The sequence below is a fragment of the Sus scrofa genome, chromosome 9, assembly GCF_000003025.6.
Source record: "Sus scrofa isolate TJ Tabasco breed Duroc chromosome 9, Sscrofa11.1, whole genome shotgun sequence".
Lineage (NCBI taxonomy): Eukaryota > Metazoa > Chordata > Mammalia > Artiodactyla > Suidae > Sus > Sus scrofa.
In genome coordinates, this window is record NC_010451.4 from 129,123,553 (window position 1) to 129,145,422 (window position 21,870).

The window sequence follows — 21,870 nt, forward strand, 5'->3', positions numbered from 1 at the left end:
TCAGCCAACCTGAGATTTTAAAAAATTGAAGAAAAAAAAATTCCAGAAAGTTCCAAAAAGCAAAACTTGAATTTGCCATCAACCAACCTTGGATTACAAAAAATTTTGGAGAAAAAGATTCTAGAACGTTCCAAGAAAGAACACTTGGAATTTGCCATGCTGGCCAACTGTTTACATTATATTATTGTAAATAATCTAAAGATGAATTAAGTGTCCGGAATAGGTTCTGTGCAAACATGGTGCCATTTTATATAAGGGATTTGAGCCTCCATCAAGTTTGGGGATCCTGGAACCAATCTCTTGCAGGATGAGGGATGATTGTACATAAAATATGAAGTGAGAATTCTATTAAATACCTCTGCTACGTAGCCCTGAGATAACAATTATTTTGGTGAACTTACATTCTTTCCCATTTATTTGTGTGTTTTTGTTTATTTATTATACAAACTGTGATCGTCTTTGCATGTTGTGCAGTTTACTTTTAATCTCAGTAACTGGTTTGGGGACTGTGCACTATTTCTAGTCGTGGCTGGGATAAGTGTGCACCAAGCCAGCCACATTCCTTCCTAGGTGTTCCAGATGAGACACACCTAGAGGTAAAGTGCCCGGCCCAGGATGAGAAATGTGACTTGTGCCCACAGAGCAAATACTTTTCTCTCTTTCAGGCTCCCTGGCTATTACTGGTATTGAGTCTTGGTGTCGTCTGCCCTGGGCTCCAGCACATTGAGGGAGTTTGTGAGCCGGAAACTCTTAAGGGCTCTGTATTGAAATCCTGGTATTCTGGAGTTCCTGTCATGGGTCAGTGGTTAACGAGCCTGACTAGTATGCGTGAGGACGCGGGTTTGGTCCCTGGCCTCGCTCAGTGGGTTAAGGTCGTTACCCTGAGCCATGGTGTCGGTCACAGATGTGGCTCAGATCCCACGTTGCTGTGGCTGTGAGTAGGCCAGCAGCTGTAGCTCCGATGGGACACCAGCCTGGGAACCTCCATATGCCATGGGTGTGGCCCTAAAAAGACAAAAGACACACACACAAAAATTCTGATATGCTTTTTTACTTTTTTTTTTTTTTTCCCTTTTTGGGTGGGTCCCTCCCTATTTTTTTTTTTTTTTTTTTTTTTCTGCTGATATCAGGAGATCATCAGGTCAGCCTCTCTTGGAGGTAAACACGATACTCTGCCAGCACAAAGTGATTTAGAAATGCTCATCTATTTACCAAGCCCAAGTCTCTAGCCTATGTCTTTTAAGCTTCATAAAACAAGTACCTGTCACACTAAGGAATGTGCCGAGGGCAGGCATCAAAGACTGGCCAAGGGAGCCGGCCGGGGAGTGTGTTTTGCTGTGTTGTAGGGTTGTGTCCTGACAACCTCCGGGAAGCCTGGGGTACTGACAGGGAGTGGTTTTGAAATAGTGAAGCCGTTTGATTAACTCGGAATTCCTTCAAGTCATTATTCCTGCCTGTCCATTCAGGTGTCAGAGGGCTCAGAGGTGATTCTGGGGATGGAGGCCATCAAGGCTGCCTGACTTAGGGGATCAGGTTAACAGAACAATCTTATGAGCCAGAGATGGTCCTTTGCACTTCATGGAGAACAGAAAGTTGAACAGAGAGATTGTGTGGACATGTCTGGCTTCTTTGGAAGATACGTTTAAGGAGCCTCCTGGGGAGACTGTTGTTGGCCCAGGGCTAAATGCTAAAGCTGCTTGTGTGGTTGGTATTTTATTCTTGTGTTCTCCATGGCAATAATGTCATTTCTGGCATTTGGTGGGACAGCAGGGTGGCAGTAACTCTCCTTATTAGTTAACGTATCTGTGATTTGGTGATGGGCTTTTGCATCAAGCATCTTGTAAAGAAGCAAAATGATGGTCGTGTGGTTACCCACCCTGTCTTAAATATTTGGTGAAAAAAGATAAAGTGTCGTAATTTTTTAAGTGCGTTAAATAGAATTCATGTGTTAGAAATTTTTTTTATAAGTTAGAAAGTTGCTGACTAGTTAATCATTAATTACTCATTTATAATTAATAACTAAATGTGTATCCACTCCATTGTCTATCATCCAGTCTAATATAATGAAAAAGAAAGTGTAAATGTTAAAAATAAGGGCAAATGATATTAATGAAAGGAAAGAGGCAGTATTGTAAAGAGTAAGGAGGAACAAAATCAGATTTTAAGTTCAGGATCCGCGAGTTGCTTAAATTATTGAACCCCACTTTCTCTGTCTGTAAAATAGGGATCATATAGTCTACACCAGAGGGTTATTAGTGAGGTTGAAATGAGGTAATGTATTTAAAAATTAAAAAAAAACGACAACAAATTCCACTCCTGCATTCCTTTTTTTTTTTTAAGGGCTGCACTTCTGTGGCTTGTGGAGGTTCCCAGGCTAGGGGTCTAATTGGAGCTGGAGCTGCCAGCCTAGGCCACAGCCACAGCCACGCCAGATCCGAGCCGCGTCTGCAACCTACACCACAGCTCACGGCAACGCTGGATCCTTAACCCACTGAGCAAGGCCAGGGATTGAAACCGCAACCTCATGGTTCCTAGTCATATTCGTTTCTGCTGTGCCACGACAGCAACTCCCACTCCTGCTTTCTTGAGCAGCCGGGAAAAAAAGAACAGTGAAAAAAGCATGTGAATCAGAGTCACAGAGATACTGGTTTGGATGCTGGCTTTGCCGTGTGCATTCTTGGCTGAGTCCTTTTAATCTCTGAGCCTCAGTTTCTCTGGACATAAAGTGGATCTTAGATCACCTTTATAAGGTCAAAAGCGTGAGCTCCACCAAGATGCTTGGGAATGACAGAGTCCGCTGGCTCTGACTCTGGATGCTCATCCGGCCGGGTGTGTGCTTGTGTGGGGGAGTGTGTGCTCTGCCGCCTAGAGCTTCCCTTCCAGCCGATGACCCTGCTGCTGCTTCTCTGTTTGCAGCGACCCTCCGGAGCGCCACGCCGGGCATGGACGCCTTCTGCACCCGGAGGAGCACAGGTGGTAGTGTCGTCGCCCCATCACGAAGCTGCTGAGGCCATCGCAGGGGCGTGGGTGCCAGGACAGGAGGGCAGCGCCCCAGGGCCACAGAGCCATGCCTTTCGGCCTGAAGCTGCGCCGGACTCGGCGCTACAATGTCCTGAGCAAGAACTGCTTTGTCACCCGCATCCGCCTGCTGGACAGCAATGTCATCGAGTGCACGCTGTCGGTGGAGAGCACAGGGCAGGAGTGTCTGGAGGCGGTGGCCCAGAGGCTGGAGTTGCGGGAGGTAAGCGTGCATGTGAGGTGGGTGGCTGTGCCAGAACGCACCCGGGGACCAGCCGCCTTCTCTGGGCACCTGCCAGGCTTTTTTAGCTTCAGCCTGATTTCGAAGCATCCTGTTTTTCTTAGCATGACCTGCTCTCGTGTTGTGAGATGCGAGGATACCATCTAGAGCTGGCATGGGGTGGGGGGCAGAGGTGGCTTTCTTTTTCTTTATTTTTTTAAAGATTTAATTTTTTTCTATTATAGTTGATTTACAGTGTTCTGTCAATTGATTTCTGCTGTACAGCAAAGTGACCCAGTCATATATATATGTATGTATATATTCTTTTTCTCATATGTATACATTCACATATATATTCTTTTTCTCACATTATCCTCCATCATGCTCCATCACAAGTGACTGGATAGAGTTCCCAGTGCTCTGCAGCAGGATCTCATTGCTTATCCACTCCAAAGGCAATAGTTTGCATCTGCTAACCCCAAACTCCCAGTCCATCCTACTCCCTCCCCGCTGGGGCCCCTTTTCTTTCAGTCAATCTGGAGGTTGTAATAAGACTGTCCTCCCCAATGCGGTTTCTCTCTTTAAAACAGTAGAGTGGGTAGCTGGGGATTTGTCATTCTGGCTGCACGTCAAGGAGAAAACTCCTACATGTGGGGTAGATGCAGCTGCTTTTGTTTTTTGTTTGTTTCTATATTTTCCTCTCCAAAGAGGAAAAAGAAAAAAAAGAGAAGGCATTTAGAGGGAGCATGACCAGTGAGGCTTCTTTTGTGGGAGCTTGTAAAATGGGGGTTTTGTTCCTTTTAAAATTCCTCATGACCCTTGTTTTCTTTGGGCTTTAAGCAAACCCAGGGTTGACCTCAAGTTAAGGCAGTCACGTTATCTCTCTTTAGAGGAGACGCTTAGTCCAGTGGTGCCCTTTGTAACCGGCAAGCCCTGCTTCTTTTTCAGTCTTACAGTCATTCAGGAGAAGAAACTTGTGAGAGACCCACTCCAATGTTTGCGTCTTTAAAAAAAATTAATTGTATTGATATTTGGTTAATTTACCGTGTTGTGCCAATATCTGCTGTCTAGCAAAGTGATTCAGTTATACATAGAGATATTCTTTTTTATGTTCTTTTTCATTATGGTTTATCACAGGGTATTGAATAGACTTCCCTGGGCTCTACAGGAGGACCTTGCTGTTTATCTGTCCTAGATCTACTAGTTAAGCATTTGTGTCTTGAGAGCCACGTGGCATATGGGCTGGTAGGTAAGCATCCTAGATCTACTAGTTAAGCCATGTGGCATGTGGGCTGGTAGGTCAGTGGGCATGGTTGGATGGTTGCCAGTGATGAAACAATTGCTGACCCCCTAGATTCAAGCCTTCCTGAGGGCAAGGAAGAGCTCTGTGATTGTCCTGGGCCCTGTGACACCCCTGCCCATGATTCAGGGTGATGGGGACGTGGGTGCCGGTCCCTGTTGGAAGTGATGACGTTTGATTCCTTTCCTCGCTCCTCCTGGTCCACCCTCTTTCCATTTGCACAAAGGAATTGGGGTCAGGAAGGTCTTCCTCTCCCCTTGGCATCGAAACACGCGGCCTCTCATCCTCTGGGGAACTGTTGCAACTGAGCACCCCTGTCTCCCGTGGGTCTTCATGTTTACACTTTGGTCGCAGTGTTCAGATCTTCCTTTGAAGTTTATTTTCCTGTAGAGGAGACGGTGCTGCCCCCTGGATACATGTAGTTTGGTAGCTGACACAGTAGAATAAACGTGTACAAGGTTCTGACCTTGCTGGTTGATAGTTGGCTCTTTTTTTTCGCTTCTTGGGATCACATTAGGGTATACATATTTAAACGTATGCATGAAAGGAGAAACCTTAATACTTTAGTGGGGCAGGAGGCTGGTCTAAATTCTTGTGAAAGTTTTAATGATAGATCATTTGAAAGTATATATATTTGAAAATGTTTTTTCCTTTGCAAAGTTTTACTTTGGAGTATTCCCAGTAACTCGAATGAGAATAAGTATTGTCTGCATATATTGGAGCAGTAGAGTATGTGATTAAGTAATTATAAGTGCAGGCTTTGGGGTCTTGGGCTTGGGTTTGAGTTATGGTTCTATCATTAGTTGACTTTGGAAAAGTTATTGGACTTCTCCATACATCAGCCTTCTCACCTATAAATGGGAATAATGATACTTACCTTATAGGGCTGTTGTAAATATTAAAAGAGATATAGTGTGGCAAATGCATAGTGCTGCATCTAATAATTTATAGATGGAATATTATATATTTATATATTCCAATTTGAGAGTTTTAGAAGATATTTTTTCATTAAAGAAAATATTGAACAACTGCAATATTCCAGATACTGACCTAGGACTTGGTGGAACTAAGATAAATAAGTTATAATTTTTTGCCTTCAAGATATGCACAGACTAGTAGAGGAATCCAGCGTATACAAAGCAGCTAAGACTGAATATGATCCACACTAAAATGCAATGCAGGGGCTGGCTTGAAAGGCAGTGGCTCTCTTTAGAATTACACAGTGCACAACCTGCCTGACTGAACACCACAGCCCTAGCGGCGGGAGAAGAAGCCTCAGTGAAAGGTGAGCAGAGCCCTCACATTTTGAAAAGAGACTTGAAAGATACCCAAGAGTTTAGCAGGTAGAAAAGAAGGCTGGTCATTTTGGGATGGAAAATTGGATTTTTGAAGATCCAAGGGTGTCCAAGGATCAGGCACCGTTCTGCAGGGTGGTAGGGGTGGGAAGGCATTTCTGTGACTCACCAGGTAGACGGAGAATGGAAGGCTCACGTGAAGGGTGTCTGGAGATGTGTACCATAATAAATTAACTTTCAGCAGACTATTGCTTCTCTCCATGAGAGGGCAGAGGTCAACCCTGGATTACCCCTACACCTGGGTTGTTACAAAGGCTGAAGCAGTGAAATCCAGATTCTGCTGTCAAGTGTGTGTTGTAGGATGATCCATCTTCTCGCGCTAAGGTGGGGTTCGCGTTTTACGCTGGCTTTATTTGGATGTTCTCTGAACAGGTGCATCCACAGTAGAGCAAGTCACCTTTCTTTTTTGGTTTTACGCTTTCATTCTAGGACAGATCACATTGAAGGCGAAACAGTCCTATAGAAAGTCTTGAATTGAGGGATGAGATAGCGCAATCTAATACTTCACTCTTTCTTCCTTTGCCTGCCCACTCCTTGGGGAGGAATGCATTTTCTACCCGAGAGCAGACATGGGAGAGGTGAACGCGAGGTCTGCCTCACGCGCTGGACTGGGTATGTGAGTGACTTTCCAGATACGATGGTGCTTTGGAGGAGAAAATAAAAATCCATCTAAGATGAAAGGAAAGGTTTGGGTTGTCTGAAGGCAGGAAAGCAGAGCATGGCGACTCTCTGGCTGTGCCGTTAGACGTGTTTTGTGGTTCAGGTGCCTCCGAAGCTTGATGATGATTCTGTGTTAGGAAAGGGAAATTCATTTTGCTTTAATTTTTGATCTACATTAATTACCCTTTGCATTTTGCTGCTAATTTCATTAGATAACATAGATTTAATTTGTTAAATCAGCTTTAGGTTTACAGCAAAAGTGAGTGGGAAGCAGAGGTCCAGAGACCTCCTGCCCCTCCCCCACTGACCAGGGTGGTACATTTGTTATAGTCGATGGACCCACTTGAACATATTATCACTCAAAGTCCATAGCTTGCATTGGGTTCACTCTTGGTGTTCTACATTCTGTGCGCTTTTTTTTTTAACCTTTTTTTAGGGCCGCACCCTCAGCATATGGAAGTTCTCAAGCTGGGGTCGCATTGGAGTTACAGCTGCCTGCCTACACCACAGCCACAGCAACATGGAATCCGAGCCACATCTGCGACCTACACCACAGCTCATGGCAATGCCGGATCCTGAACCCACTGAGCGAGGCCAGGGATCAAATCTGCGTCCTCATGGATACTAGTCAGATTTGTTTCCGCTGAGCCACAATGGGAACTACCCCTTCTGTGAATTTTGACAAATGTATAGTGACACGTCCATATGGTAAGCTTTTTGAGGGTCAAATCTGGTTTTGAACGCACTGCTGTGCTGCCATTTCAAATGGTATCCGGAGAGCCTGACCTGGTTCAGATGATCGGCAAATGCAGTCACTCACTCTGGGGAAGCTGAAATGACCGGATCCTGCCTCCCAGAAACCCTGGAGTTTGGAGAATAGGAAAACAAGAAAGGGAACAGCCCGTGCCAAGGTACAGAAACAGGAAAAGGTGTGGAATTTTCAGGGAGGGCAGAGTTCAGTTTGCACTGATGGCTCTGTGTGTGTGGGTGTGCGAGTGTGCACGCGCGTGTGCGTGTGTGTAGAGGTCGTGGTGGGGAGGGTAGGAGTGTGGGTAGGTAGATGAGTCTGCTTTTGAAGGGTTTGCATTGACTGCCTAAGGAGCTTTCACTAGATTCTGTATGACATTGTTTCTAAAATGTACCATAAAAATATTGAAAATAATTGCCACTTTTCAAGGTACCACCTGTTGTGCTGAGTTACCTTTCCTATCTCAAGTCATTGAAGGCTTCTAACGAGTCTGTGAGGTGGTGGCTCCTGCTGCCCCTTTTTGTAGACGGGGAGACCACGTGTGGTGCTGTCACTGGGCTGGTGCAGACCCCAGTAGGCTGCCTCCACTGCTCGACTTCCCAGGGCTGTGTAGTGGCAGGAAAAGGGGCCATGGTTGGATGCACTGGGAAACACTCTCATACATTCTGCAGTGTGAAAAAAACATGCGATCAGCTCAGTGGTTCACAATGATTTTAGCCTTCTAGTAAATACTCATTGAATCCTTTGAGGAAGACAACACTGCCTCTAGATGGAAAGCCATCAAAAGATTTCAAAGTGGAGTAGGACACAGTCACTGTATGTTTGAGGAAAAGAACCAACTAGTAGGAAAAGGATGGGAATTGGGGTGACAAGAGGGAACAGATGCTAATTAGGTAGACAGGGCAATAACCTGGCAAGAGGAAATAAAATGAACTCCTTAGGAAAAAAACTTTTTTATTTTTAAAAAGTTCAGAGGAACATGAGGTATGAGTTTCTGGCCAGGAACTCTATGAAGAAAGAGCCTCAAAAGATACAGGAAGCTCAGAAAATGAGAATTCTGGTAATCTATTTGGATGAGTGGATTTCACCTTCTTCCTTTGTCCCAAATGAAATTTTGGGTGGAACTTCAGTGAATAGAGCGAGCTGCTCTGTTTGCTGACGGAATGGGTATCTGGAGCCCCAACTCCTTATGACCGCCCTTCCCCCACCCCCAGCATGGTTTGAAAAACCACTGTCCTGGATTAAGAGAGAAATAACCAAGATAATGTTGCTTTATGACTAATTCTTATATCTTAAGAATAAATCCAAAATGGAGAAACAGTAGTGTGTGGTGGCTTAGAAGGTGAGTTTGGAGCAAACTGCCTGTGTGCGAGTTCTGGCTCTGCCACTGATTGGCTTTGCCAGTTACTTAACCACCCTGTGCCTTAGCTTTTTCATCTGGGAATGGAGATGGTAATAGTAGCAACCTCCATGAATTGTTGGGAGGATGAAATGGGTTAGTTTTTGCAAAGTTGCCTGGCACAAAAAGGCACTCAATATGGCGGCCTCCCCTACAAGACACCACTTGGGCGATTTAGACTCTCCTGCTCTAGCCCTTCCAGAGTCTGGGCTCTCACCTTGCATAAGTCTGCTTGTTCTGTTATTAGATGGCTTTAATCATTAGAAACTGTGATTTTTATCTTGAGCCCAAATCTTTCCATTCCTTGAAGAGTTACTAAATTTCAGATTGTGCTGTCCAGCATGAGAGCCATTGCCAACCTGTGGCTATTTAGCACTTGAAGTGTGTGGCTAGCTTGAACTGAGGTGTGTGGTGAGTATAAATTACACATCAGATTTTGAAGATGTAATACGAAAAATAGTTAACATACCTCATTAAATCATTTTTATGTTGTATGTTGAAAGTGTACTATTTTGAATATACCACTTTAAATAAAATTTATTAAAGTTAATTTTACTTCATTGTACTTTAAAATTTTTTTTGTTTTATTATTTTAATTTTTTTCCCGCAGTACAGCATGGGGATCAAGTTACTCTTACATGTACACATTTTTTTTTCCCCACCCTTTGTTCTGTTGCAATATAGGTATCTAGATATAGTTCTCAATGCTACTCAGCAGGATCTCTTTGTAGATCCATTCCAAATTGTATCCGATAACCCCAAGCTCCCAATCCCTCCCACTCCCTCTCTCTCCCCCCAGGCAGCCACAAGTCTCTTCTCCAAGTCCATGATTTTCTTTTCTGTGGAAAGGTTCATTTGTGCTGTATATTAGATTCCAGTTATAAGTGATAGCATATGGTATTTGTCTTTGTCTTTCTGGCTCATTTCACTCAGGATGAGATTCTCTAGTTCCATCCATGTTGCTGCAAATGGCATTATGTCATCTTTTTTATGGCTGAGTAGTATTCCATTGTGTATATATACCACATCTTCTGAATCCAATCCTCTGTTGATGGACATTTGGGTTGTTTCCATGTCCTGGCTATTGTGAATAGGGCTGCAATGAACATGCGGGTGCATGTGTCTCTTTTAAGTAGAGCTTTGTCCGGATAGATGCCCAAGAGTGGGATTGCAGGGTCATATGGAAGTTCCATGTATAGATTTCTAAGGTATCTCCAAACTGTTCTCCATAGTGGCTGTACCAGTTTACATTCCCACCAGCAGTGCAGGAGGGTTCCCTTTTCTCCACAGCCCCTCCAGCACTTGTTATTTGTGGACTTATTAATGATGGCCATTCTGACTGGTGCGAGGTGGTATCTCATGGTAGTTTTGATTTGCATTTCTCTTATAATCAGCGATGTTGAGCATTTTTTCATATGCTTGTTGACCATCTGCATATATTCCTTGGAGAACAGTCTATTCAGGTCTTTTGCCCATTTTTCCATTGGGTGATTGGCTTTTTTGCTGTTGAATTGTATAAGTTGCTTGTGTATTCTGGAGATTAAGCCCTTGTCGGTTGCATCATTTGAAACTATTTTCTCCCATTCTCTAAGTTGTCTTTTTGGTTTCCTTTGCTGTGCAAAAGTTACTTCATTGTACTTTTTAAATGTAGCTTCTAGAGGAGTTCCTGTCATGGCTCAGAGGAAACAATCTGACTAGTATCCATGAGGTCACAGGTTTGATCCCTGGCCTCACTCAGTGGGTTAAAGATGCAGTGTTGCTGTGAGCTGTGGTGTAGGTTGCAGATGTGGCTCATACCTGGTGTTGCTGTGGTTATGGCATAGAGTGGCAGCTGTAGCTCCAATCCAATTTGACCCCTAGCCTGGGAACTTCCGCATGCCATGGGTATGGCCTAAAAAAACAAAAAAACAAAAAACAAAAAAAACCCAAAAAAATGTAGCTGCTAGAAAAAAATTTTTTTTTTGTTTTTGAAGGAACTTAATTAAAACACTTTTATTTTTTTAAAATTATAGTTGATTTACATTGCTATGCCAATCTTTTCTATACAGCAAAGTGACCCAGTCATACATACATATATATACACATACTTTTTCTTGTATAATCTTTCATCATGTTCTTTTTAAATTTTTTTATCTTTAAAGTATAGTTGATTTACAATGTTTTGTCAAGTTCTGTTGTACAACAGAGTGACCCAATTTCATACCTTTCCCTGGGCTGTACAGTGGGATCCCATTGCCCATCTACTCCAAATATAATAGTTTGCATCCAAAAAAAACCCCCAAATGCCCATCCATCCCACTCCTTCCCCTTTCCCTCCTGGGAACCCCAAGTTTGCTCTTCTTGGCCATGATCTGTTTTTGGTTTTTGTTTGTTATTTTTAGATAGGCTCATCTGTTTCATATTTCATACTTCATGTAGTTTCCACAAATAAGGACTATCATATGGCAGTTGTCTTTTTCTTTCTGGCTTGCTTCACTTAGTATGAGAGTCTCTAGATCTGTCCATGTTGCTGCAAATGGCATTCGTTTGTCTTTTTTATGGCTGAGTAATATTCCGTTGTATATATGTTCCACATTTTCCTGATCCATTCATCTGTCGATGGACATTTAGGTTGTTTCCATGTCTTGGCTATTGCGAATAGTGCTGCTGTGAACATAGGGGTGCATGTATCTTTTTCATTGAAAGTTTTGTCCAGATATATGCCCAGCAGTGGAATTGCTGGATCATATGGTAGCTATATATTTAGTTTCATGAGGTACCTCCATACTCTTTTCCATAGTGGTTGGTGGTTGTACCAATCTACATTCCCACCAACACTGGAGGGGAGGGTACCTTTTTCTCTACACCCTCTCCAGCATTTGTTATTTGTTGACTTGTTAATGATGGCCATTCTGACCGGTGTGAGGTGGTACCTCATTGTAGTTTTGATTTGCATTTCTCTAACAATTAGTGATATTGAGCATTTTTTCATATGCCTGTTGGCTGTCCTTATGTCTTCTTTGGAGAAACATCTATTTAGGTCTCCTGCCCATTTTTCGGTTGGGTTGTTTGTTTTTTTTTGTTGTTGAGTTGCATGAGTTGTTTGTATATTTTGGAGATTAGGCCCTTGTCTATTGCTTTGTTGGCAAAGATTTTCTCCCATTCTGTGGGTTGTCTTTTCATTTTTTTAATGGTTTCCTTTGCTATGCAAAAAGCTTTTTAGTTTGATTAGGTCCCATTGGTTTATTTGTGTTTTTATTGTCAGTATTCTAGGAGGTGGATCAAACAAGATGTGGCTGTGATTTATGTCAAAGAGTATTCTGCCTTTGTTTTCCTCTAAGAGTTTTATGGTGTCGGGCATTATATTTAGGTCTTAAATCCATTTTGAGTTTAGTTTTGTGTATGGTGTTAAATAGTGTTCTATTCCATTCTTTTACATGTAGCTTTCCAGTTTTCCCAGCACCATTTATTGAAGAGGCTATCTTTCTTCCACTGTATGTTCTGTCTTCCTTTGTCATAGATTAGTGTGTGCCCATAGGTACTTGGATTTATATCTGGGCTTTCTATCCTGTTCCATTGGTCTATATTTCTGTTTTTGTTCCAGTACCATATTGTTTTGATGACTGTAGCATTGTAGTATTGTCTAAAGTCAGGAAGCTCGATTTCTCCGTTTTCATTTTTCTTTTTCAATACTGCTTTGGTTATTCGGGGTCTCTTGTATTTCCATACAAATTTTAAAATAGTCTGTTCTAGTTCTGTGAAGAATGTCTTTGGTAATTTGATGGGGTCTTATTGAATCTGTAAATTGCCTTGGGTAGTATAGCCATTTGACAATATTGATTCTTCCAGTCCAAGAGCATGGTATTTCTTTGCATCTGTTTGTGTCGTCTTTGATTTCTTTAAAAATACGGAATGCTTTACACATTTGCATGTCATCCTTGCACAGGGGCCATGCTAATTTTCTCTGTATCATTCCAGTTTTAGTATATGTGCTGCCGAAGTGAGCACTCATCATGTTCTATCCCAAGAGATTGGGTATAGTTCCCTGTGCTATATAGTAGGATCTAGAAAATGCCAAACATATAGCTCACATTATACTTCTACCAAACACTGCTGTTTTAAGAAAAACAAGGAGGCCACGTTAATAGTAATAAGAAATGCAAAGAATTTGAACATGCTAAAATTACTTGCTTTAGGGATAATCTTGGCTCTATTTTTGATTGAAATACAGTAAATAGAGGATTGATAAATAACAATGGCATCTGAGAATATTCTTCAAGGCTAAACTCTATTCAAGATAGAGAACTGTTGTTTTATTAGGAAATCCAACACTTTCAGGAAGAACGAATTTGATAACTCTTGGTCCTTTCTTAAAGCTAGACTAAAGAGCCCTGGCTTTTTAAAAAAATCCATGACTATTTCACAGGGTAGGTGATTATTCTCTAATTTATTCCCCTACTCTTTTGCAAATTTATATTTTCATCTTTGCTGAAAGCTGATTTATCCACAGCTATCAACTATGGTAGAAGTGTCTCATGTTTTTCTATTTTCGTAATGGCTGGGGTTTATAAAGATAAAGGAACTTAACATGCATTTCCCATCATCAAAGAAAAGCTAACTCACATTAAGAATGTTTCTGTGGCTTGCTTTTATGTTAATCTTTGGGGAATTGGGAATTTATCTGTGATAATGGGAGTACTCGTCTAAATGGAACATCTCATTCCCTGGCATTGTCAGATAATAGTGGAATTTGCTGTATTTTATAGCCTGCTTAAGTATATCTCTGTATGTTTATATTTGCAGCGGACTAAAATAATCAGCCATGATTAAGAACCCATTGAAGAGTAGTCTGTTGGGGCGATTTCTGAATTTTGTATTGCCTTTTGTCTTTGTAAAGATTATGATGTGAAATCTTTTTAGCTTCATGTCAATTCTATCAGGTAAACTGGCACCAGGGCCTAGTTTCTAGATACAGAGATTGTAGGTGAAATTATCCCCAAGTCTTGGTTTTTTTTGTTGTTGTTTTTTTTTTTTTGTATATTCCAGATGATGTTTGCAGCCTCAGGAGAGTGGTTTTTCTTGGCTCTGAGATTTGCTTTTGGGGTCAGTGTCAGTCTGCAGTTTCTTTTCCTGTACTTTGATGAAGAGATTGCCTAGGAAAATGAAGATGGTGCAGTTGGTAATTACAGATGTGTCAGTTATGGAAATCCCAAAAACCTACCCAGAGCAGAGGTTGGTTGCACACAAGTTGTTTTCTGCAGTTTTCCAACTGATGTACAGGGTTTATTTTCCAAAAGCATTGGAATGTGATGGCATGAAGTGCTGTTTCAGTCTGCGTCTAGTCATCTTTTGAAGAGTTTTCCATGCCTCAGTGAAAGGGTTCATGCTTGTTTGTAATTCCTGTATGTTTTATATGGAGGCACCTCCACCTCTGATTCTTTTTTTTTTTTTTGTCTTTTTGCTGTTTCTTGGGTCGCTCCCGCGGCATATGGAGGTTCCCAGGCTAGGGGTCGAATCGGAGCTGTAGCCACCGGCCTACGCCAGAGACACAGCAACACAGGATCCGAGCCGCGTCTGCGACCTACACCACAGCTTACGGCAATGCCGGATCGTTAACCCACTGAGCAAGGGCAGGGACCGAACCCGCAACCTCATGGTTCCTAGTCGGATTCGTTAACCACTGCACCACGATGGGAACTCCTGATTCTTAATTTACAACCAAAATATACTGACTACCGCAGGGAACCTATTACAACTTAATGTGAGATATTTTAAACTTTTGCTTCTGGATAATTAACTCTTCAGAATGCTTGAGATAAGTTTGTGGATTTAATCCCTGGTAATTGCCAAGACTGTGTCTGTAACCCTTACAAATAGTTTGCAGTAAAGCTGTGTCATTGGTCATAAAACTAGAAAAACAAAACTCTTAAAGAAAAAATCTTTCCCTAGTAATAGCCACTATGGGGGATAAGACTGTATTTACAAACAAATGAACAAATGAGTCAAAACATCCCAAGCTGTTTCTCAAGCCCTTTAGTCACTATTGTCTTTTTCGTGATACTGAGAGAGGGATCTTACTTTGACACTGAAGTATTTGCACACCAATCTGCCATTGAAGAAACAGATTATTGAGTTTTTGCATACATTTATGTTTCTCTGTTAAAATGCAATACTTCAAACCAAATAAAACAGGAAACTTCTCACATGAAAATGATAGGTTAGTGTGGCTCTTCTTACGTTGTTTGTTTGTTTGTTTGTTTCTCAAAGCAATTGAATCCTTACGCTGGGAACCAGTTTTTTTATCTTTTTATCATTGCAACGAACTCAATGCAGAATTCACAGCAACAGGCCTGGTGTGGTCTCCTCTGGGCCTGATGGGATTGATGGCCCCTTGGCTGAATTCCAGGACATTCATTGGTGCACATTTTACTTTAAGTGAAAGGTTGGGTTCTGAGTCCGTTTCCTGTGAGAACTGTGTAGACATGGCTGAATAACTGTGCTGCCTTGTGAAGTTGAATAGAGCAGGGTAAGAATTTTGAGACTGGGTCTTTCTCCTCTACGATGTACTCCAGAGTGGGGATATGGCTAGAGGAAGAAGGAAGTGGGTGGGGTGGAGAGTGGGGAAGGTTACTTGGGGCGGAGCTTCACCAGACTTTGCGAATGGAATGCTCATAGATGGACTTTTTCCTCCTAGATACCTGAATCCAGCACGTCTAAGCAGAGGTCATTCTGGCCATAGTAGGTAGAAATGGTGTGCTCCGGGTTCCCTGCCTCCCCTGCACTGGAATCTCATTTCATGAATGATTAAATAATTGTTTCATTGGATAAACACATGGCAAGTCACCCAGAAATACTCTGTCCTCTGTAAAAGGCTGCAGTGCAGCAACAAAAAAGTCTTAGGCCATGAATTGGGTTTTGGCATTAGAAGTGGTTTACCTTGTTATTTGGAGTTTAATTTTCTTTTTTTTTTTTTTTGTCTTTTGTCTTTTGTTGTTGTTGTTGTTGTTGTTGCTATTTCTTGGGCCGCTCCCGCGGCATATGGAGGTTCCCAGGCTAGGGGTCGAATCGGAGCTGTAGCCACCGGCCTACGCCAGAGCCACAGCAACTCGGGATCCGAGCCGCGTCTGCAACCTACACCACAGCTCACGGCAACGCCCGATCGTTAACCCACTGAGCAAGGGCAGGGACCGAACCCACAACCTCATGGTTCCTAGTCGGATTCGTTAACCACTGCGCCACGACGGGAACTCCTGGAGTTTAATTTTCTAATTAAACTGGCACATGGAGCGTCCCAGGCAAGGGGTCAAATCGGAGCTACAGTTCCTGGCCTACATCACAGCCACAGCGACGCAGGATCCAAGCCGCGTCTGCAACCTACACCACAGCTCAGGGCAGCACCAGATCCTTAACCCACTGAGCAAGGCCAGGGATTGAACCCACAGCCTCATGGTTCCTATCAGATTGTTTTCTGCTGCGCCATGACGGGAACTCCTCTTTGAAGTTCTATACTGTTAATTATGGTTCAAGACTATAACCAAGCCTTGATTTCTCTTGTACCCTCGTCATCCTCCTTTTATATGTGTGCATGTGGGTGTATGTGTACTCTGTGCAGTATTCTTTCTCAGGGTGCTTTTTGAGGGTGGGGTGGGGTGGAGATCAGGTCTGGTTTAATGATTGGGTGGGAATGAGGAAAGGAAATTTATTTATTTATTTTTAATGGCTGCACCTGCTGCATATGGAAGTTCCCAGGCTGGGAATCAAATCAGAGCTACAGCTGCCAGCCTACGCCACAGCCACAGACACGCCAGATCCCAGCTACGTCTGTGACCTATGCTGCAGCTCTTAGCAGTGCCAGGTCCTTAACCCACTGAGCGAAGCCAGGGATCGAACTTGCATCCTCATGGATACTAGTTGGGTTCTTAACCCAGTGAGCCACAAAGAGAACTCCAAGAAAAGGGAATTTAAAATACTGGCCTTCAAAGCATAGAAGTAGTAAAAAAATTTTTTTAATTTTTTCTCAAAATCAATTTTAGAATGTTTATGCCATCATCGTGGATTCTGTATAGTTTGAATGTTACCAGTTTGAGTGAATGCTATAATCTGAATGAAGTATGGGTCATGCAGTCATGTTTCCAACTATCCAGCCATAGAAGATAATGAAATAATGCCATTTGCAGCAACATCAAATCAACTAGAGATTATCATAGTAAGTGAAGTTAGTCAGAAAGAGAAGAACAAATACCATATGATATCGCAGAAGAGGGGAATCTAAAATCTGGCATAGATGAAGCTATCTACAACAGGCTTGTGGTTGCCAAGAGAGGGAGGAGGAGGGAATGAGACGGACTGGGAGTTTGGGGTTAATAGATGCAAACTATTACATGTAGAATGGATAGATAATAAGGTCCTACAGTATAGCACAGGGAATCATATCCAGTCTCCTGGGATAGACCATGCTGAAAAATAATATTAAAAGAAAGAATGTGTGTGTGTGTGTGTGTGTGTGTGTATATATATGACTCAGTCACTTTGCTGTATAGCAGAAATTGGCACAACCTTGTAAATCAAATATACCTTTAATTAAAAAAGAAATCATACCTCCAATGTCAAGACTACGCTCAGTGAAAGATACTCCGGCATTTTCGGCCTGTTTAGCAATTGCAACGTTTGCCCTCCATCTCTCCAGCCATGCTTATGAAAGGGCCCTTTGCCAACTGAAAGAACTATCACAGACCCTGTCACTGTTGACATGCATTACCTCATTTATTGTATGCAAACGCACTCCCAGCCATCCTGACTGCGGTGGGAAGTCCTTAGGTGACACTGTGCTCTGCAGAGGATTTCGGTATGAGGCAGAGCCGCCCTGGACCGTTTCCTGAGGGTTTATTAAGTACCCAGATTGCCTCGTTGGAAGGCTAGCCTAAGCCTACATCATCGATCCCCTAGGAGAGCATCAGAGTGATCTTCCAGCGTCCCATAAACACCTGTAATGAGACTCAAGAAGATCTTCAGGGAGGCACTGCTTCGTGGTTGTTTTTTTCTTTTACCTTTTAGGTTTTCATGTTAGTTATAGACCTTTCAGCTTCTGCCATTGCCTGCTCGCTCTTGTTTATTCCCAGATAACGTCTGTGTTCTGAATCTGTGGTTGAAAGGGTTGCTGGTAGTGCTCATGCCAGGGATTCCTGAGGCTTGCCTGTTTTTGTTTGCTGAGGATGAGGAGGGCGAGGGGAGGAGTAGCAGAAAGCGCTGTTGAGGAGGTAGTTACGTCACATGGGCACATGCGTGGTGGACCGGCATTCGCTCTTACACCCCTGACAGCCTGGGGGTGATGGTTGTAACCACCAACCCATTTTACAGCTGGGAAAGCTCTGAGACGCTGGAAGGCTCGGTCACTCAAACAAAGGTAGTGCGATAGCGAGCTGTAAAAGCTTGGAGGTGAGCTGGCTTCCAAGCCTGGTTTCACTCTGTTCAGCCCCGTTTCCTTTCTTCCATGTCATCAGCTCCATTGGAACAGCGCGTGGGCTCACTGGAGCTGCGAAGTGAACAATAGGGTCAGAATTCGCTCAAGCAAGTTGGTCTGAGTTGATGGAAATATAACCTTGGCTCTGTTGGTAGGTGTTTTGCTGCTCCAGAAATACAAGGGTTTCTGGTGTGGACTTGCCCTGTGGAATGTCCTGGAGGGTGTGGTCCCATCTGAAAGTACACCTGTTTAAAAATATCCTTTAGAGTATTTGGGTCTGCAGCTTTACGTCGGCAAGGACGTGTCTGGCTTTCTAGGGGCTTTCTTACAGATTTGGGGGGGCTGGTGGCAGAGATGGATCTGTAGTGTGGTTGAGGGGGCAGACAGCTGGAGTGGGACCGTCTGCACAAAAATGCCTTTGGAAATGAAACATTGTCATGAAATCATTCCTTTGAAGGCAGATTTCCAGGTGTGCTGTAAACCATTCTAGGCTATAATTGAAATATAAAAGAATGCTTCAGAAGCGGTGATCTATTTTTTTGGTGACTGTTGTGCTAATCCTGAAATCCTGGCGTGAGTTAATATAAAGACAGGATTGGATGTATAAAAATACCTGTTTTAATCATTGAGCACATTGTTTAAAACTAAATTCGGTGTAGCTTCAAATCTAAGGGTGAAAATCTCACTTTCATCTATCAAATCCCCCCAGAACCTGCCAAGAACAACCACTGCGGGGGCTCCTGTGGCAGCTGTGAAGGGGGCATCTTCTGCTCTCCACACTTATTGTGGGGGAGCGATTTGCCATCGTTCTTGTGTAATGAAGTATTTCATTAAAGCTCAGAAAGGGTGGGTCAGCTTTGTGTCGAAATCTGTTGCTGTGTGAAAATCTTCTACAGGGTGGAAGCTTAAAGTTGGCAGAAGGTATCATGTTAGGAGCTGAGCGGTAAGTTACCCTGCAGCAGGTGCGAGAGCTGTGTTTGCCTCTGCTGGCGAGCCCCGCATGCCACCGTGATGCATCCAGAAAGCACAGCATAGTCAGCCTTGGGAACTTAAGTCTGCGCCATCCCCACTCTGCACCGTCCCCCTACCTAGCAGAGGTGCATCAGCACCCACACGAACAGACAGCAGCAGTGGGGAAGAGCCCTGCATCTGGAGACTCAGGGTGGGTTACAGTTTTGTGGGCCTCTGGTTTCCTTTCATCTGACTCATCGTTAAAAAGGAAAAGTTGGATCCTTGTGTGTGGGCTGGGGATCCAAAGATGAGGTAAGGGGCCGGCATCTTACCTGCCGTGTGGTCTTGAGATGCCCCTGGTTAGCGTGCACTGATGCTATTTTACCCTTTTATCTAGACGCACTACTTCGGCCTTTGGTTTCTCAGCAAGAGCCAGCAAGCACGATGGGTGGAGCTGGAGAAGCCTCTGAAGAAGCATCTGGACAAATTTGCTAATGAGCCTCTGCTTTTCTTTGGAGTCATGTTCTATGTGCCAAATGTGTCATGGCTTCAGCAAGAGGCCACGAGGTAGGTGCATTTTTTTTTTTTTTTAAATCCATGTTCTGTATAAGGGTGTGGATTAACTGTGAGGGTTCAGATGAAGTAGACGAGCTGGTTGATTTAGGGGTGCCTGTGTGTGTGTGTGTGTGTGTGTGTGTGTGTGTGTATGTGTGTGTAGTGGGGGAGAGGGTGGGGTTGTTGCAGATTGTTTCCCAGTTGCTTTGCAGCCTTCGGATTTTTTGTTTGAATGCATGGGACTAAACCCAATGGTTCCCTATACTGCAAGTGAGGTAGCAGTGCTCCTAAGGCAGGTGGAATTTTGTGTCTAGCAAACATAGAAGTATTCGTTGAAGACTACGGGTAAAATAAATATGCTAGAATTTAATGGAAAAGGAACCACCTAATATTGTTTGGTCTATTCCTTCCCTCAAAATGTCCCCAAATGACATGCATCAGCAGATTTTGGGTTTGAGGATTGAGAAGGTCACTGAAGATGGGAATGTCGTTGAGGAACCTGCTGGGAGAGTAAGAGTTCGGGTGCCGTGGGTTCAATACCAGGGGACGGAGAGCCAGCAGCAGAGAGACCTGGGGACCAGCCCCGCCCTCCTGCTCATTGGCTGCCTCCCCTGGGAAAGCCACCTGCTAGCTTCGAAATGACATTTCTCCCTCATCTGTAAAGTGAGGGATTTGCATTAGTCCCAAACATTCTGATAGTCTGTGATTCTGTGAATGAGCCAGTTGTGTTTTTGGTGGTGTTGGTTAAAATATGCAGGTGGGGGGGTGTCTCATCAAATGATTATTTCTAAATAACCCTCTCTTTTAAACTTTTTACTTGGGTCATGGCCTCCAGCGTGGCTGGGAAGCAATGCCCACGACGCCTGGGTGGGAAGAACAGTCTTCTACTTGATGATTGCCTGTGTCATTCTTAGATTTTAAATTTCTGAAATAAGGAGGCAGTGAAGTCTTTATATACAGTTCAAGGTGAGAGTTTCCATCTTCCTTTTTTCACCCAAACTATTGGTGTTTCTCTAAGCAGAGGCCACGGGCAGCGCACAGTCTGACCCAGGAAACCTGTGTTAGTCTTGCAGGTGTCATTCCTTTGAAGCACTTGATTGTATAGCATTTTGCACTGTTTGCAAGTGAATTTCATTCCTTTATCCCTTTCTATACAAGAAATTATCTCCTTAAATCAATTCAAAGCAAATCAAGATGATTTCTTCCTGCTTTTGAACCCTTTATTGGTACTTTACACAGTGTTAGGAACCCAGCAGAGGTTCATAAATACCCGGTGATTCATGGCCCTCGGACCATTACGTGCGGGAGCGTGAGTGACAAGGATGAAAGGAAACAGGGACGAAATGTTAATGCACACTGGAGAAAGTTCAGCCTGTAAGAGAAAGAAATGAGCTGTGGTTCCTCTAGGCAGGTCTGTTCTGTAAGGCCTGTTGTGGAGTGAGAACAGTTGAGACGGTGAGGGACTCGGAGATTGTGCTTTATGAAGGTATAGAGAAAAGGTTGTTTAAGCTTAGGAAAATGCAGACTTGCAAGGGTGCCGTAGCTGCCTTTGGACTCTCACGGGGAGGGACCCCTGTGTCAGCTCCGGAGCACAGAATGAGGGTTGGTAATCATGAAGCTCCAGGGGTTGAAAGACTTTGGTGCTTTGGCTCAACATAAGAACACAGTTTCTACTCATTAAAACCATGTGAAATTGGAACAAGCAGGCTTATGAAAGGGCAAGAGCCTCGGTCTGCACAAGTGCCGTAGCAGCCTTGCATAGTCGGTGTGGTGTCCTGAAGAGGAGACTGCCATATCGCGGAGGGTGTTGGAATCACCAGTGGTTCTCAGACAGACCAGGGCCTGCTGTATCATAATTACCTGAAGCATTTGTTATGAATGTGGATTCTAGGGCCACACCGGGAGGCTGAATTGGAACGTCTCAGACTGGGGGTCAGGAGGATGTATTGTTTAAAATAAACAATATTCCTCAGGTGGTTCTGATGTTCATCCAGACTTGGGAACCAAAAAGGCAGTTAACCTCTCAGGCTCTTTACAGTCTTAGATTTTCCAGAGAAGTAAATTTAATGCTGCCTCATTGACTGTCAGTATTTGCATCCATAAACTGAATCAAAAACTGTTTAAATCTCAAAAACTGAGGTCTAGAGTAGGAACTTTTGGCAGTAGTGGTGACTGAGGCTAGAGATTAAGAAGGACTTCTGGGAGTTGCTGTTGTGGCTCAGTGG

The 21,870-nt window shown here is 43.4% G+C and overlaps 1 protein-coding gene across 1 annotated transcript in view; it reads left to right on the top strand.

Annotated features, from left to right (window-relative positions):
* The window catches only part of PTPN14 (protein tyrosine phosphatase, non-receptor type 14), a 134,231-nt gene that overhangs the window by 8,885 nt on the left and 103,476 nt on the right, over nucleotides 1-21,870 (top strand). The window contains 2 exon segments of the mRNA XM_003130398.6: nucleotides 2,917-3,241; nucleotides 19,488-19,657. Coding sequence (XP_003130446.4) covers nucleotides 3,068-3,241; nucleotides 19,488-19,657 — 344 coding nt within the window. The 5' untranslated portion in view covers nucleotides 2,917-3,067.